At 42.3% G+C, this 24,321-nt stretch overlaps 1 protein-coding gene across 8 annotated transcripts in view; it reads left to right on the forward strand.

Moving 5' to 3' along the window:
- The window catches only part of Chfr (checkpoint with forkhead and ring finger domains), a 72,248-nt gene that overhangs the window by 19,443 nt on the left and 28,484 nt on the right, over window positions 1-24,321 (forward strand). For 7 of the 8 annotated variants that reach the window (XM_045156780.1, XM_045156781.1, XM_045156783.1 and 4 more), the window contains exons 4-9: window positions 4,138-4,197; window positions 4,323-4,538; window positions 16,834-17,001; window positions 20,131-20,290; window positions 21,306-21,460; window positions 21,565-21,727. In XM_045156780.1, coding sequence (XP_045012715.1) covers window positions 4,138-4,197; window positions 4,323-4,538; window positions 16,834-17,001; window positions 20,131-20,290; window positions 21,306-21,460; window positions 21,565-21,727 — 922 coding nt within the window. Of the gene's footprint in view, window positions 1-676; window positions 723-4,137; window positions 4,198-4,322; window positions 4,539-16,833; window positions 17,002-20,130; window positions 20,291-21,305; window positions 21,461-21,564; window positions 21,728-24,321 lie in introns of all 8 variants that reach the window. The other variant, XM_045156786.1, reaches the window with a different exon arrangement.

The following is a 24,321-nucleotide window of genomic DNA, read 5'->3' on the forward strand; positions in this document are numbered from 1 at the left end:
GGAATTGAACCTGAGTCCTCTGGCTTTGCAGGCAAGCACCTTAACCACTAAGCCATCCCTCCAGCCCAGAAAACTAGTTTCAAAGTAATACTTGAAATAGAAGTTTTAAATTTGAATATGATAGAAATTAACTAGTTTTGAAGTTTAGTTATTTATAGGCACACTAAAACTATATAATTAGGCCCAATTTCTATATTTTAAAATAAATTTATATCAGACAAATAAAAGCTTTACCCATGGGAAAGCATGTAAGAGCAGAATATTTAAGAAATCTATTATTACAAACAAATGTTTTGATAAAACAAAATAAAGGCTTTATCAGATAGAAAATATATAACTTAGTATTTGGATATAACTTATCTATGAGGTCTATTGTAACAGGCAGGCAAGTGCCTTAACCGCTGAGCCATCTCTCCAGCAGTCTATTGTAACAGGATCAAATACTTTGTAAACATTTTAAGAGTAGAATTAGGGCTGGAGAGATGGCTTAGCAGTTAAGGCACTTGCCTACAAAGCCAAAGAGTGGAGTTGCAAAGGGGAAAGTGGGGGCAGGGAGGGAATTACCATGGGTTATTGTCTATAATTATGGAAGTTATCAGTAAAAAATTAAAATTAAAAAAAGAAGAAACGGTGAGAAATGAATTTTAATGGGGTGAATTGATGTTTGTTTTTCCAGGAGGAGTACTTGGGCTGGAGCAGAATTGACAGGGAAGAGATCAGAGGTAGAAGAATGTCTGAATATGGAATATTAGGTGTTCCTTTTTTTCCCCCCCGAGGCAAGCCCAACAGACTGGCCTTTTTTAATTTTTAATGTGAGAAAGAGCAAATTGGTGAGCCAGGGCCTCCAGCCACTATAGTCGAACTCCAGACATGTGCGTCACCTGTGTGCATGTGTGACCTTTCACACTTGGATCACTTTGTGTGTCTGGCTTACATGGAATCTGGAGAGTCAAACATGGGTCCTTAGGTTTTGCAGGCAAGCGCCTTAACTGCTAAGCCTGCCTTTCAAATTTTTTTATTTTTATTTATTTGAGAGAGAGATAGGGGCAGATAGGAAAAGAGAGAGGAAGAGAATGGGTGTCCCAGGGCCTTTAGCCACTGTAAATGAACTCCAGACACATGTGCCACCTTGTGCATCTGGCTTACAAGGGTCCTGGTGAATCGAACCTGGGTCCTTTGGCTTCGTAGGCAAATGACTTAACTGCTAAACCATCTCTCTAGCCCCTCAAATTTTTAAACATCTTGATAACTTCAAAAATAGAAACGGGCCGGGCGTGGTGGCGCACGCCTTTAATCCCAGCACTCAGGAGGCAGAGGTAGGAGGATTGCTATGAGTTCAAGGCCACCCTGAGATGACAGAGTTAATTCCAGGTCAGCCTGGACCAGAGTGAGACCCTACCTCGAAAAACCAAAAAAAAAAAAAAAAAAAATAGAAACGGGAGCTGGAGAGATGGCTCCCTGATGAAGGCACTTGCCCACAAAGCCTAACCACCTGGGTTTGATTCTTCAGTACCTAGGTAAAGACATATGCATAAAGTGGCATGTGCATCTGGAGTTCTATACAGCAGCTGGAAGCCATGGTGTGTCTATTCTCTCTGTCTGTCTTGCTTCTATGTCTCTCTGCTTCCAAATAAATATTTTTTTAAATATTTGAAAGTCAAATGTGCCATTTTCAGGCCACTGAGAATTATTGTCCAATTTATATTGTGGCCAGACTTTATTGCATTAAAAAAAAAAATGAGGGCTGAAGGGATGGCTTAGCAGTTAAGACACTTGTCTGTGAAGCCTAAAGACCCATGTTCTACTCTCCAGATCCCATGTTAAATAGATGCACAAAGGTGAGGCAAGCACAAGGTTGTACATGCCCACTATGTGGCCCAAACATCTGAAGTTCAATTGCCATGGCAGAGGCCCGTTCTCTATCTCTCCTCTCTGTTTCTCTCTCGCTTGCTCTCTCAAATTTAAAAAAAAATGAGGCATTTGGACTTTTATGTCTCCTTTCGGGCAGAGGATCCAGGGCAGATTTGGGGCAAGGAGGTCCCAGACCTCTGCCAAGTGGAGAGGGTGTGAGGGGATATCTGGGGAGGAAGGTGGTAGGCTCTGGAAATAAATGAGGAAGAGAACAGTGGGGCCCCAGACCCCACTAGGAGGGACCTGGTCCCATCCATCTGATTTACCAGGAAATGGAGCTAGCACTGAAGGAAAAGCCAGAAGGCAGGGGGAAAAGTAAAGGAGTGGAGTCCATGAAGGCAGTCAGTTTTGGTGAACCTTCACCCCTGATTTTACAATGAAGGACCAAAACAGGTAGCTTTTTGGATCTAAGAGTTTATTAGAATTGGCAATGCAGACTGTCCAGCTGAAAGGCCAGTGAAGTTTTGGAAATTTGAGAACCCATGGAGGCAGGGGTATTAGGCATCTCTGAGCAATTGTTTCTCACTTGAGGCTTCCAGGGCTTCTTTTTGTGGACAAGACAAGCGAGCCCAGTCTCTCTCTCCCCAGTATCTTAGGAAGAGAGACAGGCTGACTCATTGTTTGCTTGGACTAAAAAATTTAGGTCCAGTGTTGGGTGATCCAGTGGATATAGCAAATGGCCCCTCTGTGACTGGGAAGTGGGGAGGAAGAGAAGCTTTTAGGTAAGTGAATTATATTGGGCTGTCAGAGATTCGCTCCAGCCACCTAGGAGTTTTGAGAACCCACTGAAGAGTAGCTTTGGCCTTGGTCTCCCAGTCCTGTCAAGGGGAGTTTCAATTTTCACACACTTTGGGCAGGGAGGAGATCAAGGACACCTCAGGATCCTGGGGTTAGCCTGGAACAAGCTGCCACTGCCCGTTGTTTCCTGGGTTGCAAGAGGGTCCCCACTCCTAGCACCTGCCCAAGTTTTGGCAACATTTTTTAGGAAAAACAGGAAAACAGAGATCTGGCTCAACAGCAGAGAGAGGCTGTATTCAGGGATGCCTGAGTAGTGCTCTGACCAGGCAGATCAAAAGGCCACCCTTTGGGCTGGAGAGATGGCTTCATGGTAAAGGTGCTTGCCTATGAAGCCTAAGGACCCAGGTTAGATTCTCCAGGTCCCACGTATGCCAGATGCACAAGGTTGCACACATGTGTCTGGAATTCGTTTGCAGTGGCTAGAGGCCCTACTGCACCTATTCTCGCTAGCTCTCTCTTCCTCTCTCCCTCCCTCCCTCTCCCTTTCTCTCTGTCTCAAATAAAAATAAATAAAATGTTTTTAAAAGCCACCCTTTTACAGACTAGGGAATACTTATGGGGGCAGTGAGGGCATTGGAATTCTTTGGTTGCAGGATAGCCTGCCTTGCCTCAGGACTTGGGCTACTTTAGGGAAGTGATAATCAGACAGGTGGTTTGGGCCATTCCTGGAAAGTGATAATGGGAATAGGTGGTACTGTTATTCCAGGAATATGACCATTGGGAGGGGTGATTGGGTCCTCTTGGGAAACAGGGTTACAATGAGATGACAGTCAGAGTCCAAAGATGGAGTCATTTTGGTTCTAATAGTCAGAAGCCATGTATATCAATACAGCAGCCAATGAAGAGCAAATGGGCTATGCTGGGTTAAGTAGTAGAATTGGAATTCTGGGAATAAAACCCATGAATGGGGACTGACAGCTATTGGTGGGTCTGCTTTGGTGACTAAGAGAGGCAGCAAAGTTTAGACTGGATCCAGCTCCTGGAGCCTGTGTTTGTGGAAGAACAATGTAGGACAATGAGAGTTTGGGGGAAATACTTGAAGACCACTGTAAAGTCTTTCTTGGCTGAGGAAAGAGTAAACAAATATTCCTCAAATTATCTTCAACATAAAACCAGCTTCTTGCCTCATTGAAAGGATCTCCTATCTGTTCCTTTCAGTGGCTTGCAATTGTAAGCGAGACATGGATTCTTCACCCTAATCAGTCTATTGAGGCCCTTATCTCCTGAGGCTTGCTTGCTCATTTTTAGGTTGATAAAGATGATGTGGGTCATTCGTATTGGAATTGGTCAAAACTGGTGAATGTTACTACCAGATGCTGTGGGAAGATAATCACAGACCAATGGGCTATGGGTGACTAGAGGGACAAGAGAGATGAGGCTTCACTTTGTACATGGCACCCAGTCTTTGATTTTATTACTTTATTTTAGATGTGGCATACCTCTATGAATCTTTAAATGAAAAGCAAGGCATGACTCAAGAATCCTTTGGTAAGTGAGCCTATGGCATGGATGTTATAAAGATTTGTTGAGTTCTAGGAACAGCCTTTTAGCTCCCTGAAGTAGCTTTCTGAGCCTTTTAATGTGTGTTCCCTCTGTTTCCTTTGTTCTTGCAGATGCCAATAAAGAAAATATGTTCCATGTGACCAAAGATAATTCAGGTCCAGGGCAGGGTGATGACCTCCAGGTCCTACCTTCATTACCCACAACTCAGACATGCTTGGAGGAGCCAGAGCCATCAACATCGACATCAGACCTCTTTCTCAAAGCCTCTACCTCTTCCATGGAGCTGGACCCTACTTCCACAGGGCAAGAGGATTCCTGCAGCTCTGGTGAGATGGGGATCACAGTGGCAATTACAGGATTTTGTTCCCTGAGTGACAGAAAAGCCACTCATTATTAGTCAAAGTTCTGTAGTGGTAAATACTGACTTATTTCATTTCCAGAAGAAAAGCTGAAGGTCAAGGTTAATGTCACCATGGTATTTTTACACTTTTTTTTTTTTTTTTTTTTTTTTTTTTTTTTTTTGGTTTTTCGAGGTAGGGTCTCACTCTGGTCCAGGCTGACCTGGAATTAACTCTGTAGTCTCAGGGTGGCCTTGAACTCACAGTGATCCTCCTACCTCTGCCTCCCAAGTGCTGAGATTAAAGGTGTGTGCCACCATGCCCAGCTCATATTTTTATACTTCTTAAAAAATTTTATTTATCTGAGAGAGAATGGGCACACCAGGGCCTCCAGCCACTGCAAATGAACTGCAGATGCATGTGCCCCCTTGTGCATCTGGCTTACATGGGTCCTGGAGAATTGAACCAGGATTGGCTTTGCAGGCTAACACCTTAACTGCTAAACCATCTCTCCAACCCCCTTTTATACTTTCTTAAAAGGTACTTTTTATTTGTTTATTTATTTGATAAAGAGAAGCAGACAGAGAGTGAGTTTGAGCACACCAGGGCCTCTTCTTTCCACTGCAAAGGAACTCCAGACATATGCACCACTTCACGCATCTGGCTTTATGTGGGTACTGGGGAATTGAACCCAGGCCAGGCTTTGAAAGCAAGAGCTTTTAACCACTCAGCCATCTCTCCAGCCCATTTTTATTAAAATATAATTCATGTACTGTAAAGTGTATGTATGTATGTGTGTGTGTGTGTGTGTGTGTGTGTGTGTGTGTTGTAGTGGGTGCTCAGGGTCCAGGAAAGTTTCTGAACCCCAAACCCTAGGTTCATTTCTAATATTTAATTTTTATTTATTTATTTGAGAGAAAGAGGCAGAGACTGAGAGAGAGAAAGAGAGAATGGTTGTACCGGGACATCCAGCCACTGCAAATGAACTCAGGATGCATGCATCACCCGTGCATCTATCTGGCTTAAGTGGGTCCTGGGAAATTGAACCTGAGTCCTTTGGCTTTGCAAGCAAGTCCAGCCCAAGTATTGAATTAAAAAAATGACTGAAAAGGATAATTATTATTATTTATTTATTTATTTTTGGTTTTTCAAGGTAGGGTTTCACTCTAGCTCAGGCTTACCTGGAATTCATTATGAAGTCTCAGGATGGCTTCAAACTCACAATGATCTTCATACGTCTGCCTCCTGGATGCTGGGATTAAAGGTGTGTGCACCACGCCCAGCTTTAAATTATTATATTTGTTGAGGGAAGGACAGAGCCAAAGAAAGCCACCTACATGGCTAGAGATGCCACATGGAGGGCCTAGAAAAACCATACAGAGAAAAGAAAGTTCAAGGAGCACCTGCCATGTGGGGAACTGGAGGGGATAAAGAACCCATGCGGGAAGGTCTAGGGGCCCCTCCCCTCCGCTCAACCTGCCTGGGCCTAGGCCCAGCCATGTGAAAAACTCACCCACAGCTGGAAGTTCCCAAGTGGTCAGAGAATCTGCCTTCCCCTTATAATGGTATTTATAATTTTATAGTGGTGGGCTGTCTTCCAGCTCAGGTGAACCAAGGGGTAGCTGTTTGGTTAGGACTAGGGGCTGTTTCAGGAAGAGGCTACCCCTGACACCAAGTTCTGGGCACTGAACTTGACCAACCACAATGTTTAAATCCTATGAAAGACCTCCCTCCCATGAGGGGTCCTGGTTGTTTGTGGAAAAACAGATCTAGGGAACTGGGCAAGAGATAAGAAGTCAGATCATCTTGGATTTCTAGCAAGTGTACACTTTCCTGCCATTTTTACATTCAGGGGTCCAGTCACCCTAACTGTGCACCCCTCATTATCATCAGTGGTTTTAGTACATTCACAGGATTGTGTGACTGTGACCACTAATTCTATAACATTCTGTTACCTACTAGTAAACCCATATATATCTGTGTCTATCCTGGACATTTCATGTGCATATGTGGTCTTGTGATTGGCTTCTTTCAGTTATATTATTTTCAGTGTTTACCCAGAATATTATGTGATTTTGAACCAGATTTACTTGATCTGGAGTTCATGGATAGTGCTTTAATTCCTTCTTCTGTGGTCATGGGATAATTTAGACCATGTAGGGTAGTGTGATGTGAGTTTTCTTCTAGGTGTTAGGGAGATTTTATGTAAATCACAATACTCAGTAATTTTCTTTTAGTTTACTTTCTATAGCTACTCTCATATTTTTATTCCAGATTATCCTTTTTTTGCTGTAGTGGGTATTCAAGGTAGGGTCTCACTTGAGCTTAAACTGACCTGGAATTCACTTTGTAGTCCCAAGCTGGCCTGGAAGTCACAGCAATTGATACTCCTGACTCTGCCTCCTGAATGGTAGGTTTAAATGTGTGATCCTCCACTATACCCAGCTCTAGATTATCTCCCCCGCCCTCCCGGAGATAGGGTCTCATTCTAGCCCAGGCTGATCTGGAATTTATTATGTAGGCTCAGGGTAGCCTTGAACTTGCAGCAACCCTCCTACCTCTGCCTCCCAAGTGCTGGTATTAAAGATGTGTGCCCATGTTCTCCCTCATATGGGGATCCTAGCTACAGATGACTGGGCTTCTGTGTGAGAATGAAAATACTTAGTAGCAGAGGCCAGTAAGTTGAAAAGGAGACATAAAGGGTGGAGAAAGGAAGGGAGGAGGATACTTAATAGGTTGATATTGTATATATGTAATTACAATGATTGTAATGGGGAGGTAATATGATTGAGAATGGAATTTCAAACGGGAAAGTGTGGGGGTGGGGAGGGAGGGAATTACCATGGGATATATTTTATAATCATGGAAAATGTTAATAAAAATTAAAAAAAAAAAAAAAAAAAAGCAAAAATCCACAAAAAAAAAAAAAAAAAAAAAAAAAAAAGATGTGTGCCACCATCCCCGGATTTTTATTTATTTATTTATTTTTTATAAGGAGAGAAAGTGAGTGAAAATGGGTCTGCCAGGGCCTCCAGCCCCTTGAAGTTGAACTCCAGATGCATGTACCACTTTGTGCACCTGGCTTTATGTGAGTACTAGGGAATCAAACACAGGCTGTCAGGCTCTAAGAAAGCAACTTTAAAACCACTGAGACATCTCTCCAGACCCTAAAAGGTAAGTTATGGGGTGGGGGGGGTAATGGGTTTTTGAGGTAGGGTCTCACTCTAGTTCAGACTGACCTGGAATTCACTATGTGGTTTAGCTCAGACTGACCTGGAATTCACTATGTAGTCTCAGAGCAGCTCGAACTCGCAGTGATCCTCCTACCTCTGCCTCCTGACTGCTGGGATTAAAGGTGTGTGCCACCACATCCAGCAAGTCTTCATTTTCTACCATAGTGCAGCAGGATCTATCCTTCATATTGATGCAGGATTTGGGAGTTCAGAAGGGAATCCCCCAATGTGTGAACCCCAAGTTTTGGATTCTGTCCTAACTTTAACAAAAAACTGATAAAGACAGACCTCATGGAAGGCAGAGGTAGGAGGATTGCTGTGAAGACGACACCCTGAGACTACATAGTGAATTCCTGGTCTGCCTGGGCCAAAGTGAGACCCACCTTGAAAAGCCAAAAAAATAAAATAAAATAAAAGACAGACTTTAGAAAGATTATTTATGAATTATTAAGTTTATTTAGGGAGAAATCTCAAATTGTGGGGTTTATTTAAAGAATAAATTACAAATTGTGGGGTTTAGGAAACACTTTCATATGGAAACATTGCGTAGTTTATAAGGTTCATGTGCTGATTGGATTCAGGTGTTTCTCATAAACAACATGTTCTGAATGCTAAGTTCCTAGTGGTGGCATTTTGAGAATTGTAGCTTCCTGGAGGCCATGTGTTGTTGGAGACATGATGTTGGCCAGGAAGTGATGGCCACCCTCTACTAATGCCATCTGAGTGAAGCAGAGACTTCTCTCATACCATCCCTGTATTGAGCTGGCTTCAGGGCAGTCACTGGCAGACACCTGTTATAGTGAAGATGAGGGAAATAGGCTTTGCGCACCCTGTGAGAAGGCAGAAGGGAGAATAAAGAAGCTTGTTGTCAAAATTCCAGGTGTAAAGGGAGGATGAGCATTCAGAGGTGAGAGATAGAGGTCTGGGGAAAAGAGGAGGCAGAGGGGCATTTTAGGATCAGGGGAAGAGTAGGAACCCAAGAGAGTTTAAATTTGAGAGTGTCCATTGGGGTGGCAGTGTACTTATCCCTGGGTGAGATAGGGTGAGGGCTAAGGAAGGAGGGAGCCCGAGGAATAGCTCTGATTCTGGGTAAGGCAAGTGGAAGGAGCTGGGGTCAGAGTAGGTGAAGTTAATCAGGAACAGGCAGAGGCACAAGACTTGAGTTAATGTTAGAGTCTAATATTGTAAGTTAGCATCAGACAGAGGACCCTATTAGTCTGAATCGTTTATATTTTTCTCACTGGGTGATTAAGACCATGTAGACTGCCAGAATTAACTGTATATTTTGGAGGTCAATAATGGCACTGTAGGAGAGACTTTTAGGGACATGTGAAGAGTTCTATGACTCAGCATTGTCATCTGCTAGGATAAGTCAAGGCTGTGCTGACCAAGTGGCCCTCCCTCTTGTGGGAGGACTTATTTTCCTCCAGTGTGACTCTCCTGTTGCAGATAACACTGACTTGGAATTCATTTCTGGGTCTCCACATCCTCTCTGATCAAGAAGACAGGTAATTTACCAGAGGCTAGAAGTTCAAGTATCTCACCATCTCCTATGGCCTTTTGACCCAGGAGCAGGAACCAAAATATTGGTTAGCCTTTTTTTTTTTTTTTAATTTTTTTTTATTTTTCAAGGTAGGGTCTCACTGTGATCCAGGCTGGCCTTGAACTCATGGCAATCCTCCTACTTCTGCCTCCCAAGTGCTGGGATTAAAGGCATGCACCACCACACCTGGCTTGGTTATCTTTTTTTTTTTTTTTGTCTTATACTATTGTTCTATATTTTCCTTTCATAATCTTTTTACAGAGCAATAGGCAAGGATAATATACCGCATACACCAAATTTGGTTATCCTTTTAACTCCAAAGTTTCCAATTGATTTTGGCTCTACATATGGTTATTACTCACTCAGAGAGACTACATATCTGATTAGCAAAACAGATTAGTTAAAAAGGGTGTAGAATATATATGGTTAGCATAGAAGATTTGGTAAGAGAATGACAATATTTTAAAATCATTCTGATTAATATTTAAGTTCAGTTGTCAGGTGACAGTGTAAGCTATATCCAGGACAAAGAAAGCATATACATTTTATCTTTTAAGTGTATGTCAGTTATAATTATAGATATAACATTTTAGTAGCCCTGAAAACACGCCAATTATTGATAATATTATTATTACTGTTATTGATAAATAACCTTAAGTCAATTGATTTAATCTAGAAAATTTATGTCAGGAAATTGTATGTCAGGAAAAAGGCAAGACAGTATAAAAATTTAGCATCTGTGTTTAAAAACAACTTTGGCTAGTCTGTATACTAATATCAATTACCTCTCAAACTGGAAGTAGAACAGCAATTTAAGGTTATTTCTCTAGGGCAGGAAACATGTTTTAAGTATCAATATTTCTGTAAGCAGTGAAATTAAGGTACCAGAAATGAGACAATTAAGTGAAACCTTGACTGAGACTGATTATTAAGAATAAAATAAAACTTGTTCATTGTTGAGTTAAGAAACCCTGATTTTAACATGCATTAGAGATAATATGATAGACATAAAGCAATTTCTTAAATAAGTACCTTTCATTATTGAACAGTTTTAATGTTTAACTAAAGAAATATTTATGACTGTTACATGAAGCTTAGACAAACTATATTAACATTGTTTATATACAGTGGATTTTTCTAAGACATGGGAAGCTTTTTTAGTTTTCCTAAGAATAAAGTCTCAGTAAGTCACTTTTTTACAAGACTTAGCTTATAACCTCAGTGACGATTATCTAGCAAAACCAGCATGAACAAGACAAGGACCATTTAAAATTACAGTTTTAGTCAGACATGATGATGCATGCTTATTGATAGCTAAACATCACAGACTTTGTATAAACCCAATTACAATATTCTAATATTCTGATATTAACAAAAAGTAGAGTTTACATATTTAAGGCACATGAGGTTGCAGAGAGCAAACTAATAACAAAAGATCTGTTGACAGGGCTGGAGGAATGGTTTAGTGGTTAAGGCATTTGCTTGCAAGGCCAAAGGACCCAGGTTCAATTCCCTAGGACCCATGTTAGCCAGCTGCTCAATGGGGGCGCACACACTGGAGTTCATTTGCAGTGGCTGGAGGCCCTGGAGCTCCCATTCTCAATCTCTCTATCCCTCTTTCTCTATCAAATAAATAAATAAATAAAAATATTTTTTAAAAAAGCATTTGAAAAAGATCTGCTGACAGAATTTAAAATAAACAAGAATCTATACTATGTGGTAACATTTATGTAGTGATTTTTGACTTAAATATGAAGATATGAGCTGGGCGTGGTGGCGCACGCCTTTAATCCCAGCACTCGGGAGGCAGAGGTAGGAGGATTGCCATGAGTTCAAGGCCACCCTGAGATGACAGTTAATTCCAGGTCAGCCTGGACCAGAGTGAGACCCTACCTCGAAAAACCAAAAAAAAAAAAAAAAAAAAATGAAGATATGAAAATTTTTTATAATTTTTAAAGTTCAGAGGTGGTATACCTTTATATTATATTATATATATATATATTTTATATATATATATATATATATATATATATATATATATATACACACACACACACATATTAATAATATAGTTATAATAATATATATTGTTTTTAATGAGGAGATTTAGCACTTTTGAAAGCTAAATAAGATATCCATCCAGCCTGTAAGTCAGTTTCTGAAATTAATTTAGCTATATTTAATATACCCAAAGAATAGAGGAACTGGATTAAACTGCCATGATCTAATGAGAAAAGGAGCCAAGTCTTGTGGAAAAGAAAGGGAATGGTCATGCTGGGGCCACTTGCCATTGCAGACAATTTCCAAATGTATGCTCTACTATTGTTATGCCCAGTTCCTGGCACCCCCAGTGACCACCAAGGAGAACCATACATGTATGCAAGGGCAAGGAGCTTTATTTTGGGCTTAAGCTCAGCTTCTTGACTTCACCAACGCAGTGGATCCATACAAGAGTAGCAGGAGGGTAGGGTTTATATAAGGATTTGAACAAAGAAGTAGGGGATGGTACATGATTGGTTGATTTAAACGGTAACTGCACTTGTACTGTTCTGATTGGCTTGGGATTTTGGCAGGCAAAGTTGGGGGCAGGAGCTAGGGGAACTCCAGGCAGATGAGGTAATCTCCATTGTGATTGGCTCAGCAAGTAGCGGTAACATTCGTATTCTTTCAGTTGGCTGAGGCAGAAAGGCAGAAGGGACAGGCCACAGGCATATCCTGGGCATGTCTAGGGGTGACTCAGGCCCTTGGGTGGATATCTTTCCTGACTATGTCAGGGTGATGGCTTTCTGCTTAAGCAGGAACCTGAAATTTAGGCCTAGCCAGGGCAGCACCCTACTGAATCCCTTCATGGCATCAGTTTAGTTTCTGGGTCTTTCACTATGTGCATCTGGCCTTGCAAATAAGCACCTTTAACTGCTGAGCCAAAAAGAAGTATTTTTGGGGTTTTTTGTTTTGTTTTGTTTTGTTTTTCAAGGTAGGGTCTCACTCTGGTCCAGGCTGACCTGGAATTGACTCTGTAGTCTCAGGGTGGCCTTGAACTCACGGCGATCCTCCTACCTCTGCCTCCCGAGTGCGATCCTCCTACCTCTGCCGAGTGCTGGGATTAAAGGCGTGCGCCACTACCCCCGGCTAAAAGAAATATTTTTATTCTCTTCCAAATCAGTTTTATAGAATTATACTGAATTCCAAACATACCCAAAATTTTATAACACAATCTATAACTATTCAAACCTTAACCAACTCTATAATTCTGTCTGTGGTACTTTGTTAAACTTGTTCAGTAATGATGTAAGTTAAAGTATTAAGACTGATTGTTGGAGGAATTACATTTTAAATCATAACATAACTTTGTTTAGAATTTTCTTTTATTGTTCACCATAAAGTAAATAGTTTTCAAGTATGTGACATAAATACTGTTTAATGTTTCAAATGTGGTCTGTTTACCTTATAATAGGAAAAACTAGAGTAAATAATCCCTCTGTGAGATTTTTTATTTTTTTGAGGCAAGGTTTTAGATATAATAACTTTAGGAGAGAATTAAATATTAATGAGTCAATTTTAACCTTAAGATTTAGTTAAGAGATTGACAAGTAAAGGAAATTAGTTAACTTGGTTGGGTACTCTAAATTCAGCCTTTCATAACCATTATTATGACCAGATTAACATCAATGAGTTAAAGTTAAATTTACAACCTGAATACTATAGCAACCTGCTGCAAGCCCTAGGCTAAATCATTTTATATCTCAAGAAGTCTGTAAGCTGACTAAGTACTTTGTCTTTAACCTTTTGTTTAAGCTTACTCATATCTTCATCTACATACTTTACTCATACATCATCTACATACTTTTACCTTACAATCCATGTAACCACTGGCTGGAGATAGGGAAAGAGCAAAACAAGGGTGAGAGAAAAATAAACCAGGGCCCTGGGCGTGGTGGCATACGCCTTTAATCCCAGCACTCGGGAGGCTGAAGAAGGAGGATTGCCATGAGTTCGAGGCCACCCTGAGACTACACAATGAAATCCAGGTCAGCCTGGGCTACAGTGAGACTTTACCTTGAAAAAATAATAATAAAAATAAAATAAACCAGAGCTTAAGCTGGGTTTTTTAACAGAACACCAATATGATCCCTGGCCCATCAGTGTGAACGGAGCCTGTGCCTCCCATGTGGGCAGAGGCCGTACAGGTTGCAACTATCAGCTTTTTAGCCTGTTAGTGGGCAAGGACGGTGACTGTTCTCCTGATGGCGAAAGCAGCTGGCTGTGGAAGATGAGAGCTCAGGAGGGAGAGGGAGTGTCCAGAGATGGTAACCGAACCAAAAGACACCCCTTAGGATACGCTAGACCAGAGAGCAAGACCAGAGGTGTGGCAAGTGCGTCTTTCTTGAGACCTGGGGTTAGGACCTAGTGGCCGAGGGGTGTAGCCTGGTGTGCTAGCACGGCTACCACAAGGAGGGATGAAACCCAAGTGCAGGCCAACCCAAGAGGGACACTTACTTAGAAGGAAGGAGGAGAAGGGAAAAGTGAGGCTAAATTACCAGGCAGAGATGGTCTGAAGCCTTCAGAGGGTCAAATGGCAGCTTGGTGGTCTGGTCAAGGGAAAGAAGGTCTGGCCACTCAAGAGGGCAACCAGAAGCCTTCCTATCCAAATGAGGGCACCCAGTGTAAGGTTCAGGAGTGACCAAGACCACGGAGACCACTCTGAGGCAAAGATGGAAGCTTTTATGGGGGGGGGGGCAGGAACTGCCAGGACCAACTCTGAGAGGAGTACAACCAATTTTGAGATTACAGGTAGTGCACTATATAGAGTTCTTCAGTTGGGGGAAGGTGAGGAAAGGAAAAGAACTTTGTTTACATTTCAAATAGCTAGGGTGTGAGACTAGAACAGTAACCAGGTGACCTGAGAGATAAGGGGGCAGGAAACCTAGACCTGGGGCATTGTTAGGCAAGGAAGGGATGATGGCTGGGTGGTGTCTTGAGGAATGTGGATGACCCACTTCCTTAAGTCTCTGTCACCCTCCTGCTGTAACTCCCATTTTGTCCTGACCTAGCAGTGTGGAAACAGACCTCTGGGGCTTACTGGTTAGCCAGTCTTACTGAAAACAGCAGCATTTGCACCACCTCAGTGAAAGACACCAACATTTTCCTACGGTCTCTGTACTCATGCACACACACATCTGCATATTGACACACTACTACTGTCAATGCAAAAGACACAGTTCTCACCTCAAAAACAGAAAGGAGATAGTTTATTTTGGAGCCAATATGAGTGACCATGGTCCAGGAACACAGATTTAGGTTACCCCAAATTTCATGTTCCAACATGTTAACAATTTTCATGAAAGTTTTATAGTTACAGAACAAAAGAAAGTCATAAATCAAAGCACTTTCAAATACATTGGCTGACCATAAAGTAGGCAGGTTACAGCAAAGTGGGGAAATCTCCACCATAGGCCTCAGATGCTATCTGATGACATTCTTGGCCTATGGGTTGGTGGAAGCTGGGGTCTGTTTTTTCATTTCAAAAAGGATGACAACTGACAAGGGTGTTAGTTCAAACACGAAGTAGGCAATAAATGGCTAATAAGGGGCTAAAGGTAGCCCAAGGTAATATGGCTCTGACTTGTAACATTCCATGTCTCTGTGACACAGGAGCTTTATCAGTGCATTCAGCCTCGCTGGAAGTAGGTGCAGCAGATACAGCTGTTTTCTGGGAACTTCAGTTCATACTACATATACATACATACATCAATAAGTTAATATAATATATGAATATATTTTTCCTTTTAGTAAAGTAGAATATTATCAAAAGGTCAGTAAAATTTTATCAGATTGCATTCTGTGCACATGGATTCATATTCATGGAATAGAAAATAATTTTGCTGATATAGTTTTCTTTTTTTTAATTAATTAGTTTTGTACTCAGTGAATATAGTCAATTTGGTATCATTGTTAGGCTCATCCATGTCCTAACCCCTCCCCCTGGCTCCTCCTTGTTGAGGTATATGGGTCTTTTTTTTTATAGTTTTTCAAGATAGGGTCTCACTCTAGCCCAGGCTGACCTGGAATTCACTATGTAGTCTCAGGGTGGCCTCGAACTTGCAGTGATCCTCCTACCTCTGCCTCCCAAGTGCTGGGATTAAAGACATGCACCACCATACCCAGCTTGATGTAGTTTTCTTTGATCAAAGGGTTCTTGGATTTCAGGGCCAGAAAACAGCCCAGGAAGTAGTTATCCTGTCCTTTCCTTAATATATGAATTAATTTTTTCTAAAGTAAAATTTTCTCTTTAGCAAGTTTAAGCTAGTTTCTTCCTTTTTTATCAAATACAAATGCTTACCATTTGAGTGTTAAGGTAGATATGGGACTGAGGAGATTTAGCTTCGAGATTTAAAGCACTTGCTTGCAAAGCCTACCAACCTGAGTTCAATTCCCCAGCACCACATAAAGCCACACCTAAAAAGTGGCACATATTTCTGACATTTATTTACAATGGTAAGAAATCCTGGTGTGCCCCACACACAAGGACATGAAAATAACAAAATTTTGAAAAATAGCTATGTGACACAATATTATTAACTAAGTCTTTTGACTAAGATAAAGGATATCAGAAAGTTGCTGAGGGCTAGAAAGATCAACTAGTGATTAAGGTGCTTGCCGGCAAAGCCAAAGGACTCAGATTTGATTCCAGCACTCATGTAAGCCAGATGCACCAGGTGTCACATGTGTCTGGAGGTTGTTTATAGCAGCTGGAGGGCCTGGCATGCTCATTCTCTGTTTAATAAAGAAAGTTGCTGATATTTCTGCCAATTTCATTCCAGTTATGTGTGATCTTTTAAGCATTTTGCTTATGTAAGTCAGAATTCTCCCTGCTGGTTACTGCTCTCCTTACCTTTACCACACTCACCACCATCTCTACTCATATCCAAAGTGTCTTTTTTCCACATGGTCCTCTTTTGGGGCTGTTTAGCATGTGATGTGTTTTATGTGATTGCTGACATACAGGCTTAGGCGTTTTAGATTCAGCATTCAGGGCTGATCTTTTGTGCATTTTTCCCCCCTGTGACGGTGCCCCTTGGCTCCCCTCACACATTGAGCCTGAGTGTATTTAATTTTTATTTATTTATTTATTTATTTGTGATTTTTTGAGGTAGGGTCTCACTCTAGCCCAGGCTGACCTGGAATTCACTATGGAGTCTCAGGGTGGCCTCGAACTCACAGTGATGCTCCTACCTCTGCCTCCCAAGTGCTTAAAAGTGTGTGCCACCATGCCCAGCTAATTTTTATTTATTTACTTGAGTGTGAGGCAGAGAGAGAGAGAGAGAAAGAGAGAGAGAGAGAGAGAGAGAGAGAGAGAGACAAGGATTTCTAGTAAGCTACATATTCTTAAACTGTGAGACCTTGTATTGCAAACTGCACTTGTTTTCACATCAGTGACATTTTTCTGGCATATTCTGTTCTTCTAAGGCAGACAAATCAGAATCTGTTTTGCTGTCCCCTTTCACAGAGCCTGGGAATACAGGCACATCTCTGAAAGGATGTGATACACTCACTGCAATTCATGAGCTCTCCAGCCATGCTCGATCTTGCCCAGACAGAGAAGGAACATCCTTCTCATTGTTGGAACCCCAGGACCAGGAAGAAATGGAACCTGCCAAAAAGAAGATAAAGGGAGGTTAGTCTCACTGTTCCATGAATTCTTTGTCCTCCAGTGGTGCTTCATGCTGTAGTGGAAAGTTTAAGCCTCTTTTTCTTATTTGCATAAGTCAAACAGAAGTGTTAACTGCTGAGGCTAAGGAGAGAGCTTAGTTGGTATGGTGCTTGTCTTACAAGCATGAGGAATGAATTTGATCCCCAGAACACATCTAAAATAAAGATGGGTTTGATGGGGTTTGCTTGTAATTCTTGCATTGGAGAGGAGGAGATCCCTGGTGCTCACTGGCCAGGCTAATTAAGTGAGTTTCAGGTCAGTCTATGAAAGACTGTCTGAATAAAGGTTTTAGTTTTCTGAAGAATGACACATGAGGTTTTCCTCTGGCCTCCACAAACGTGCAGATACATATGCATATATGCATGCCCAAGCACACATACACACACACACACACATGCACATAGAACTGTTTATTACCAGGCTGTGCTTTTGATCCTTCATTCACAATTGCATAACTGATATTAAAGTCCTCTGTACTGATGACAGTAATTTTTAAAAATATGTAAACCGTGTGTGGTGGCACACACCTTTAATCCCAGCACTTAGGAGGCCAAGGTAGAAGACTGCCGTGAGTTCAAGGCCATCCTGAGACTACATAGGGAATTCCAGGTCAACCTGGGCTAGAGCAAGACCCTTGGGGGGAAAAAATGTGTAGTGGCACACACCTGTAATGTGAGAATTCAGGAGGTAGAGACGGGATAATCAGGAATTAATGGATAGCTTTAGCTGTATATAGTGCTTGCAGCCAGCCTGGGTGACATGTAACCCTATCCCCCAAAACAAACAAAATAAAATGTTATCTGTAAGTGATAGTTTGGACTTTCATGTTGAAGATGGTTTAGAGAAAATTAACTTTACAAACCACTTTAGGGCTGAAGAGATGACTTAAAGATTAAGGCACTTGCCTATAAAGGCAAAGGACTCAGGTTTGATTCCCCAGTACCCACATAAGCCAGATACACAAGGTGGCACGTGCTTCTGGAGTTCATTTGTAGTGGCTGTAAGGCCCTGGCATGCCCATTTTTTCTCTCTTATAAATAAATAAATTTATATAAATAAAAACCAGCTTAGGGGTTGTGGATTTACTTCAGTACTAGAGTGCTTTCCTACCAAGCATGGGGGCATTCAGTTTATCCTTAACACCCCAAACATGCCAAAGTTTAAAAGATCTTAAAACAGATTTGGGAATATGGTATTGTGTTGATGGCTATGCAGTAGCCTAGGTGCAGCTGTCTGTGGGAACTGTAACAGGAAAGATCCAAGAAGAGTCCTTGAGAAGAAGCTAGATTATCTTACCTCTGGTTAAAAAAAAAGTGAATTAATTGGCTTGTGTGGGGCATGGAAAGAATCATAGTTATGTGGGAAAAATAAACAAGTACAAAAATGAGGTAATAAAAAAATTATTTATTAGGCCTGGTATGGTGGCTCATACCTTTAATCCCAGCACTTGAGAGGCAGAGGTTTTGCTGTGAGTTCAAGGCCAGCCTGAGACTACAGAGTGAATTCCAGGTCAGCCTAGGCTAGTGAGATACTACCCCGAAAAACAAAACAAACAAACAAACTACACACACACACACACATTTGAGAGAGAAAAATAGAGAATGAGCGCACAAGGGCTTCTAACCACTGCAAATAAACTCCAGATGCTTTGTACCACTTTGTGCATCTGGCTTTATGTATATACTGGGGAATCAAACTTGGGTCCTCTGGCTTGGCAGGCACATGCCTTAACAGCTAAGCCATCTCTCCAGCCCTAAAAAACATTTTTATTTATTTGTTTGAGAGAATGAAAATGGGCACACCAGGGCCCCTTGTCACTGTACATGAACTCTAGATGTATGTGCCATTTTGTGCATCTGGCTTTGCACAGGTACTAAGGAATTGAACCCCAAATGGAAGGCTTTGCAAGCATGCACCTTTAAATGTTAAACCATCTCTCCAGCCCTGAGGCAATTTTTAACTCCAACAAAAATGGGAAATTAGGGCTAGGAAGATAGCTCAGCAGTTAAAAGTGTTTGCTTGCAGAGTCTGCCCACCCTGGTTTGATTGCCCCATACTCACGTAAAGTCAGAGGCACAAAGTGGTGCATGTGTCTGGCTGGAGTTTGTTTGCAGCATCAAGGTACCCTGGTGCAAAGGAACACCAGATTGAAGGACTCAGGAACCAGATGGACACCATGATAGGCTTCAGAGTCCTCATAGACCTAAGTTTCTGTTTCCTGGCAAGGTCTAAGTTTTTATTTTCCGGTAAGGATGTGTTTAACACTGGAAACTGATTATGCCATATATTCCCTGTAGGGTTTTGGTGGGCAGAGTTGACGGGCTGGGTCTAGGGGAATTGAACTTATCAATGACTACAGGAGTCCTTCAATCTGGTGTTCCTTTGCAGTGGCTAGAAGCTCTGGCATGCCCATTCTCTTGCTTGCTCTCTTTCTCTATCTCACTGTCTCTCTTCTCTCTGTCCTTGCAAATAAATAAATAGAAATTGAGTCAGGCATGGTGGCAACAAACATTGAGTCAGGCATGGTTGCATGCCTTCTTTTTCCCAGCACTTGGGAGGTGAAGGCAGGAAGACCAAGGTTATCCTGATACATACCAAGTTTGAGACCAGCCTGGGATACATGAGGCTGTCTCCAAAACCGTATATAAGCAGGGTGTGGTGGTATATACCTTTAATCCCAGCACTCAGGAAACAGAGATTGCAGGATTGCTGTGAGTTTTAGGCCTCCTTGAGACTACATGGTGTAAATTCCAGATCAGCCTTGGATAGAGCAAGACCCTATCTTGAAAAATCAAAAGAAAAAAAAAAAATATATATATATACATACATACATACATACATACATGTGTGTGTCAAACACATATACCTAAAGAAAAAAACACACCAGGAGAAAGCAAATTTTATTTATTTATTTGACAGAGAAAGGGTCTTCTTAAAACTATGTTTATAAATGCAGGGCTTCTGTGTCTTCTGCTTTTGGTGGGCAGTAGAGGCCTGAGGCTGTCTGTACCTGCAGGTTAGGGTATACAGGCTATACATTGGTTTTGTCCTTGATTGTGATAGTTAGAACTTACTTGTCCCTTTCTCTTACAGATGGGGTGCTTGCCTTAAACCTGCAGTTGTTGGTTGCAGACCAGAGTAGAAATGTCCAAACCACCCATGAGGATGTCAGAGCTGCCTCTGTGAAACCAGACAAGATGGAGGAGACACTCACATGCATCATATGCCAAGACCTGCTGCATGACTGTGTGAGGTATGCTATCCCAGGGTGACTCCAGGAGGCCCTGAGTCCGTGTGTCCCTTATTTGATATGGGGAAAGGGCTATAGATAGGATAATCTTTGGTTCTCTTTGTTCTGGTATCTGTTTATTAGGTTGCCATTTTCTTTTTTCAGGGTAGGGTCTTTCTCTAGCCCAGAGCTCACCTGGAATTCACTACATAGTCTCAGGGTGGCCTTGAACTCATGGCGATCTCCCTACCTCTGCCTCCCGAGTGCTGGGATTAAAGGCGTGCACCACCATGCCTGGCTTGCCATTTTCATTTTACTTGTGTAGTCAACAAGGAGAAATTCTGGAGCCTGGAGACTATAGCCATAGACTCTACCAGACTTGGTCAGGCACAGGTCATAGTAACCCAGTAAACCAAGGCTTTGCCTTGTAAACAGGGTTGAGAGAGAAAGAGTCAGAGAGAGAGAGGGAAAATGGGTACACCAGGGCCTCTAGCCACTACAGATGAACTCCAGAAGCATGTGCCAACTAGTGCAACTGGCTTTATGTGTGTATTAGGGAATCAAACCTGGGTCCTTTGGCTTTGCAGCTTAACCACTAAGCCATCTCTCCAGCCCTATACCAGGTTTTAAACATTTCCTGGCTAAAGAAACATAGTATTTATCATAGAATGAATGTCCCAGAGTATCTCTAGGAGTCTTCTCTTGGCTTTTATATGGGAACTTAGTAGGTAGAACAAACGCACTGTATTTTCAGGCTCAAAGCACTAGATATCTCTGTTATGGGTGTTCTTGAAGTCATGATCTACTCTCCTCTGTCCCTCCTGAAAATGGGTCATGTGGCCTCTACTTTCTTTTTATCTTCCAGCACTGAGCTGAAGTATTTTTAGGTTGGATGATAGAATTCCCCAACATTGGCCCATGGCTCAGCATCCAGCTTGCCCTCCTACCTGAATGGGCCTGCTGCAGACCTTGTCCAAGGGTCACAACAGTAGACTTTGGAGGATTCTGTCAGGAGATGTGTTCTTTCCTATTCTCCCAGTTTGCAGCCCTGCATGCACACATTTTGTGCGGCTTGCTACTCTGGCTGGATGGAGCGCTCGTCGTTGTGCCCCACTTGCCGCTGTCCAGTAGAACGGATCTGTAAAAACCACATCCTGAATAACCTTGTGGAAGCATACCTTACCCAGCACCCAGGCAAGTGGTCAGCCCTTGAACCTATCTCTCCTTGGAGGCTGGGGCTGCAAGCTCTGCTTTGAGCAGTCTCTTCAAGTGTATGCTGTTTTGTTCTTTATATCTAGACAAAAGTCGCAGTGAAGAAGATGTGCGAAGTATGGATGCAAGGAATAAAATCACTCAAGATATGCTACAACCCAAAGTCAGGAGGTCATTCTCTGATGAAGAGGGGAGTTCAGAGGACCTGCTGGAGCTTTCAGATGTTGACAGTGAATCCTCAGATATCAGGTAACTCCTGTGCCTTGCTCAAAGTGAGTACTGGAGCTGAGAGGTACATGAGCACTGCGCTTAAGTTTGTTGTAGGGTATGTATCGTGGAACTTCAGAAGCTTAGTTCAATCCTTAATGGTTTAAGGTTTTTATTGTTTTGTTGTTTTTTCCAAGGTAAGGGTCTCATTCTAGCCTTGGCTGACCTGGAATTCACTTTGTACTTTCAGGATGACCTTGAACTCACAGCCATCTTCCTATCTCTGCCTCCCAAGTGCTGAGATTAAAGGTGTGTGCTACCATCCCTGGCTGAGATTGTTGTAAGCAAAGAGAAATAGAAAAGATACAGAGAGAATGGGCATACCAAGGCCTCCAGCCACTGCAAACAAACTCCAGATACACGTACCACTTTTGTGCATCTGGCTTTACATGGGTACTGGAGAAATGAACCTGGGTTGTTAGGCTTTGCAGGCAAGTGCCTTAACTGCTGCACCATCTCACCAGTCCCCGAGACTGTTTTATTTTTGTTGTTGTTTGTTTGCTTGCTTTTTGTTTCTTTGAGGTAGGGACTCTAGCCCAGGCTGACCTGGAATTCACTATGTAGTCTCAGGGTAGCCTTGAACTCACTCACAGCGATCCTCCTACTTCTACCTTCCTAGAGCTGGTACTAAAGGCATGTGTCATCACATCCAACCTGAAATTTTTTTTTAAATAATTTATTTATTTGTTTGTTTAATAGAGGGGGGAAGGTGGTCATGACAGGGCTTCCAGCCACTGCAAATGGTGTTACATGGGTACTGAGGAATTCAGCTTCTGTGAACAAACTCCACATGTGTGCACCCCTTTTGGTGCATGTGTGCAACATTGTATGATTATGTCTGTGTGTCTAGCTACGTGGGACCTGGAGATTCAAACTTTAATTCTTAGGCTTAGCAGGCAAGCGCCTTAACTGCTAAGCCTCCTCTCTAGCCTCTGAGACCGTTTTTTGATGCTGGATTATAGGCAGGATCTGGTGAACTCTTAAGCATCAACAAGCAAGTTAAGAATCTCAGGTAGGGGCTGGAGAGATGGCTTAGCAGTTAAGTGCTTGCCTGTGAAGCCTAAGGACCCCGGTTCGAGGCTCAGTTCCCCAGGTCCCATGTTAGCCAGATGCACAAGGGGGCACACGCATCTGGAGTTCGTTTGCAGTGGCTGGAAGCCCTGACGCGCCCATTCTCTCTCTCTCCCTCTATCTGTCTTTCTCTCTGTCTGTCACTCTCAAATAAATAAATAAAAAATGAACAACAACAAAAAAAAGAATCTCAGGTAGCCTTACTGAGTTTTGAACTCCCCTCTATGCCCTTCATTTTCTGACTCCTCTTCATGAGTCTTTTTTTTTAATTTTTAAAAAAATTTTTTTGTTTGTTTATTTATTTGAGAGTGACAGAGAGAGAAAGAGCCAGAGAGAGAGAGCGCGCGCACCAAGGCTTCCAGCTACTGCAAACAAACTCCAGACGTGTGCGCCCCTTGTGCATCTGGCTGACGTGGGTCCTCGGGAATCAAGCCTTGAACTGGGGCCCTTAGGCTTCATAGGCAAGCACTTAATAACTGCTAAGCCATCTCTCCCCCCTCTTCATAAGTCTTGATTCAATGGTTATAATTAATGTGTTGTTTGATCCTAAAGCCTCTACCATAAATGGCAGTGTTGTCATTTCTCAGGACAGACTCACAGGAGAGTTATAGTCCTCTGCTGAGTGGACACAGCCTTTGGAGACCTAGTCTTACCTGCTGAACATGTTCCCTAATTCTGAAGTCTAATGTCTGTCTGCATTTTGAGCCAAGGCCATATCTTAAGAGACTGTCCAAACTTTTTGTTGCTGCTGTTTGAGACAGGGTCTCATTGTGTAGCTTTGGCTGGTCTGAAATGTGCCATGTTCTACAGGCTGGCCCCAAACTCGTGACGTTTTCTTGAGTCTACATTAGCAGTGGTGAGATTACTGATGTGATCTACAATGCTTGGCCAATTTTTTTTTTTTTTTTTTTTTTTTTTGTGGTGGGGAGAGGGTGGTTTTTTTTTTTTTTGGTTTTTTTTTTTTTTTTTTTTGGTTTTTCGAGGTAGGGTCTCACTCTGGCTCAGGCTGACCTGGAATTCACTATGTAGTCTCAGGGTGGCCTCGAACTCTCGGAGATCCTCCTACCTCTGCCTCCCGAGTGCTGGGATTAAAGGCGTGCGCCACCACGCCCGGCTCAAGGGTGGGTTTTTGAGGTAGGGTCTCCCTCTAGCCCAAGCTGTCCTGGAATTCACTATGTAGTTATTTCAGGGTAGCCTCAAACACAGTGATCCTCCTACCTCTGCCTCCCAAGTGTTGGGAGGGTGTGTGCCACCACTCTCAGCTCAAAAAAAAAATTTTTTTTTCACAAAAATTAGTGATGATAATCAACTAAAAAAAGAAAACTTGGCTGGAGAGATGGCTTAGTGGTTAAGGCGCTTGCCTGTGAAGCCTAAGGACCCAGGTCTGATACCCTAAAACCCACACAAGCCAGTTATACAAGGTGGCACATGCATCTGGAGTTCATTTGCAGTGGCTAGAGGCCTTGATGGGCCCATTCTCTCCCTCTCTCTCTATCTCTCTCTCT

The sequence above is a fragment of the Jaculus jaculus genome, chromosome 8 (genome assembly GCF_020740685.1).
Source record: "Jaculus jaculus isolate mJacJac1 chromosome 8, mJacJac1.mat.Y.cur, whole genome shotgun sequence".
Lineage (NCBI taxonomy): Eukaryota > Metazoa > Chordata > Mammalia > Rodentia > Dipodidae > Jaculus > Jaculus jaculus.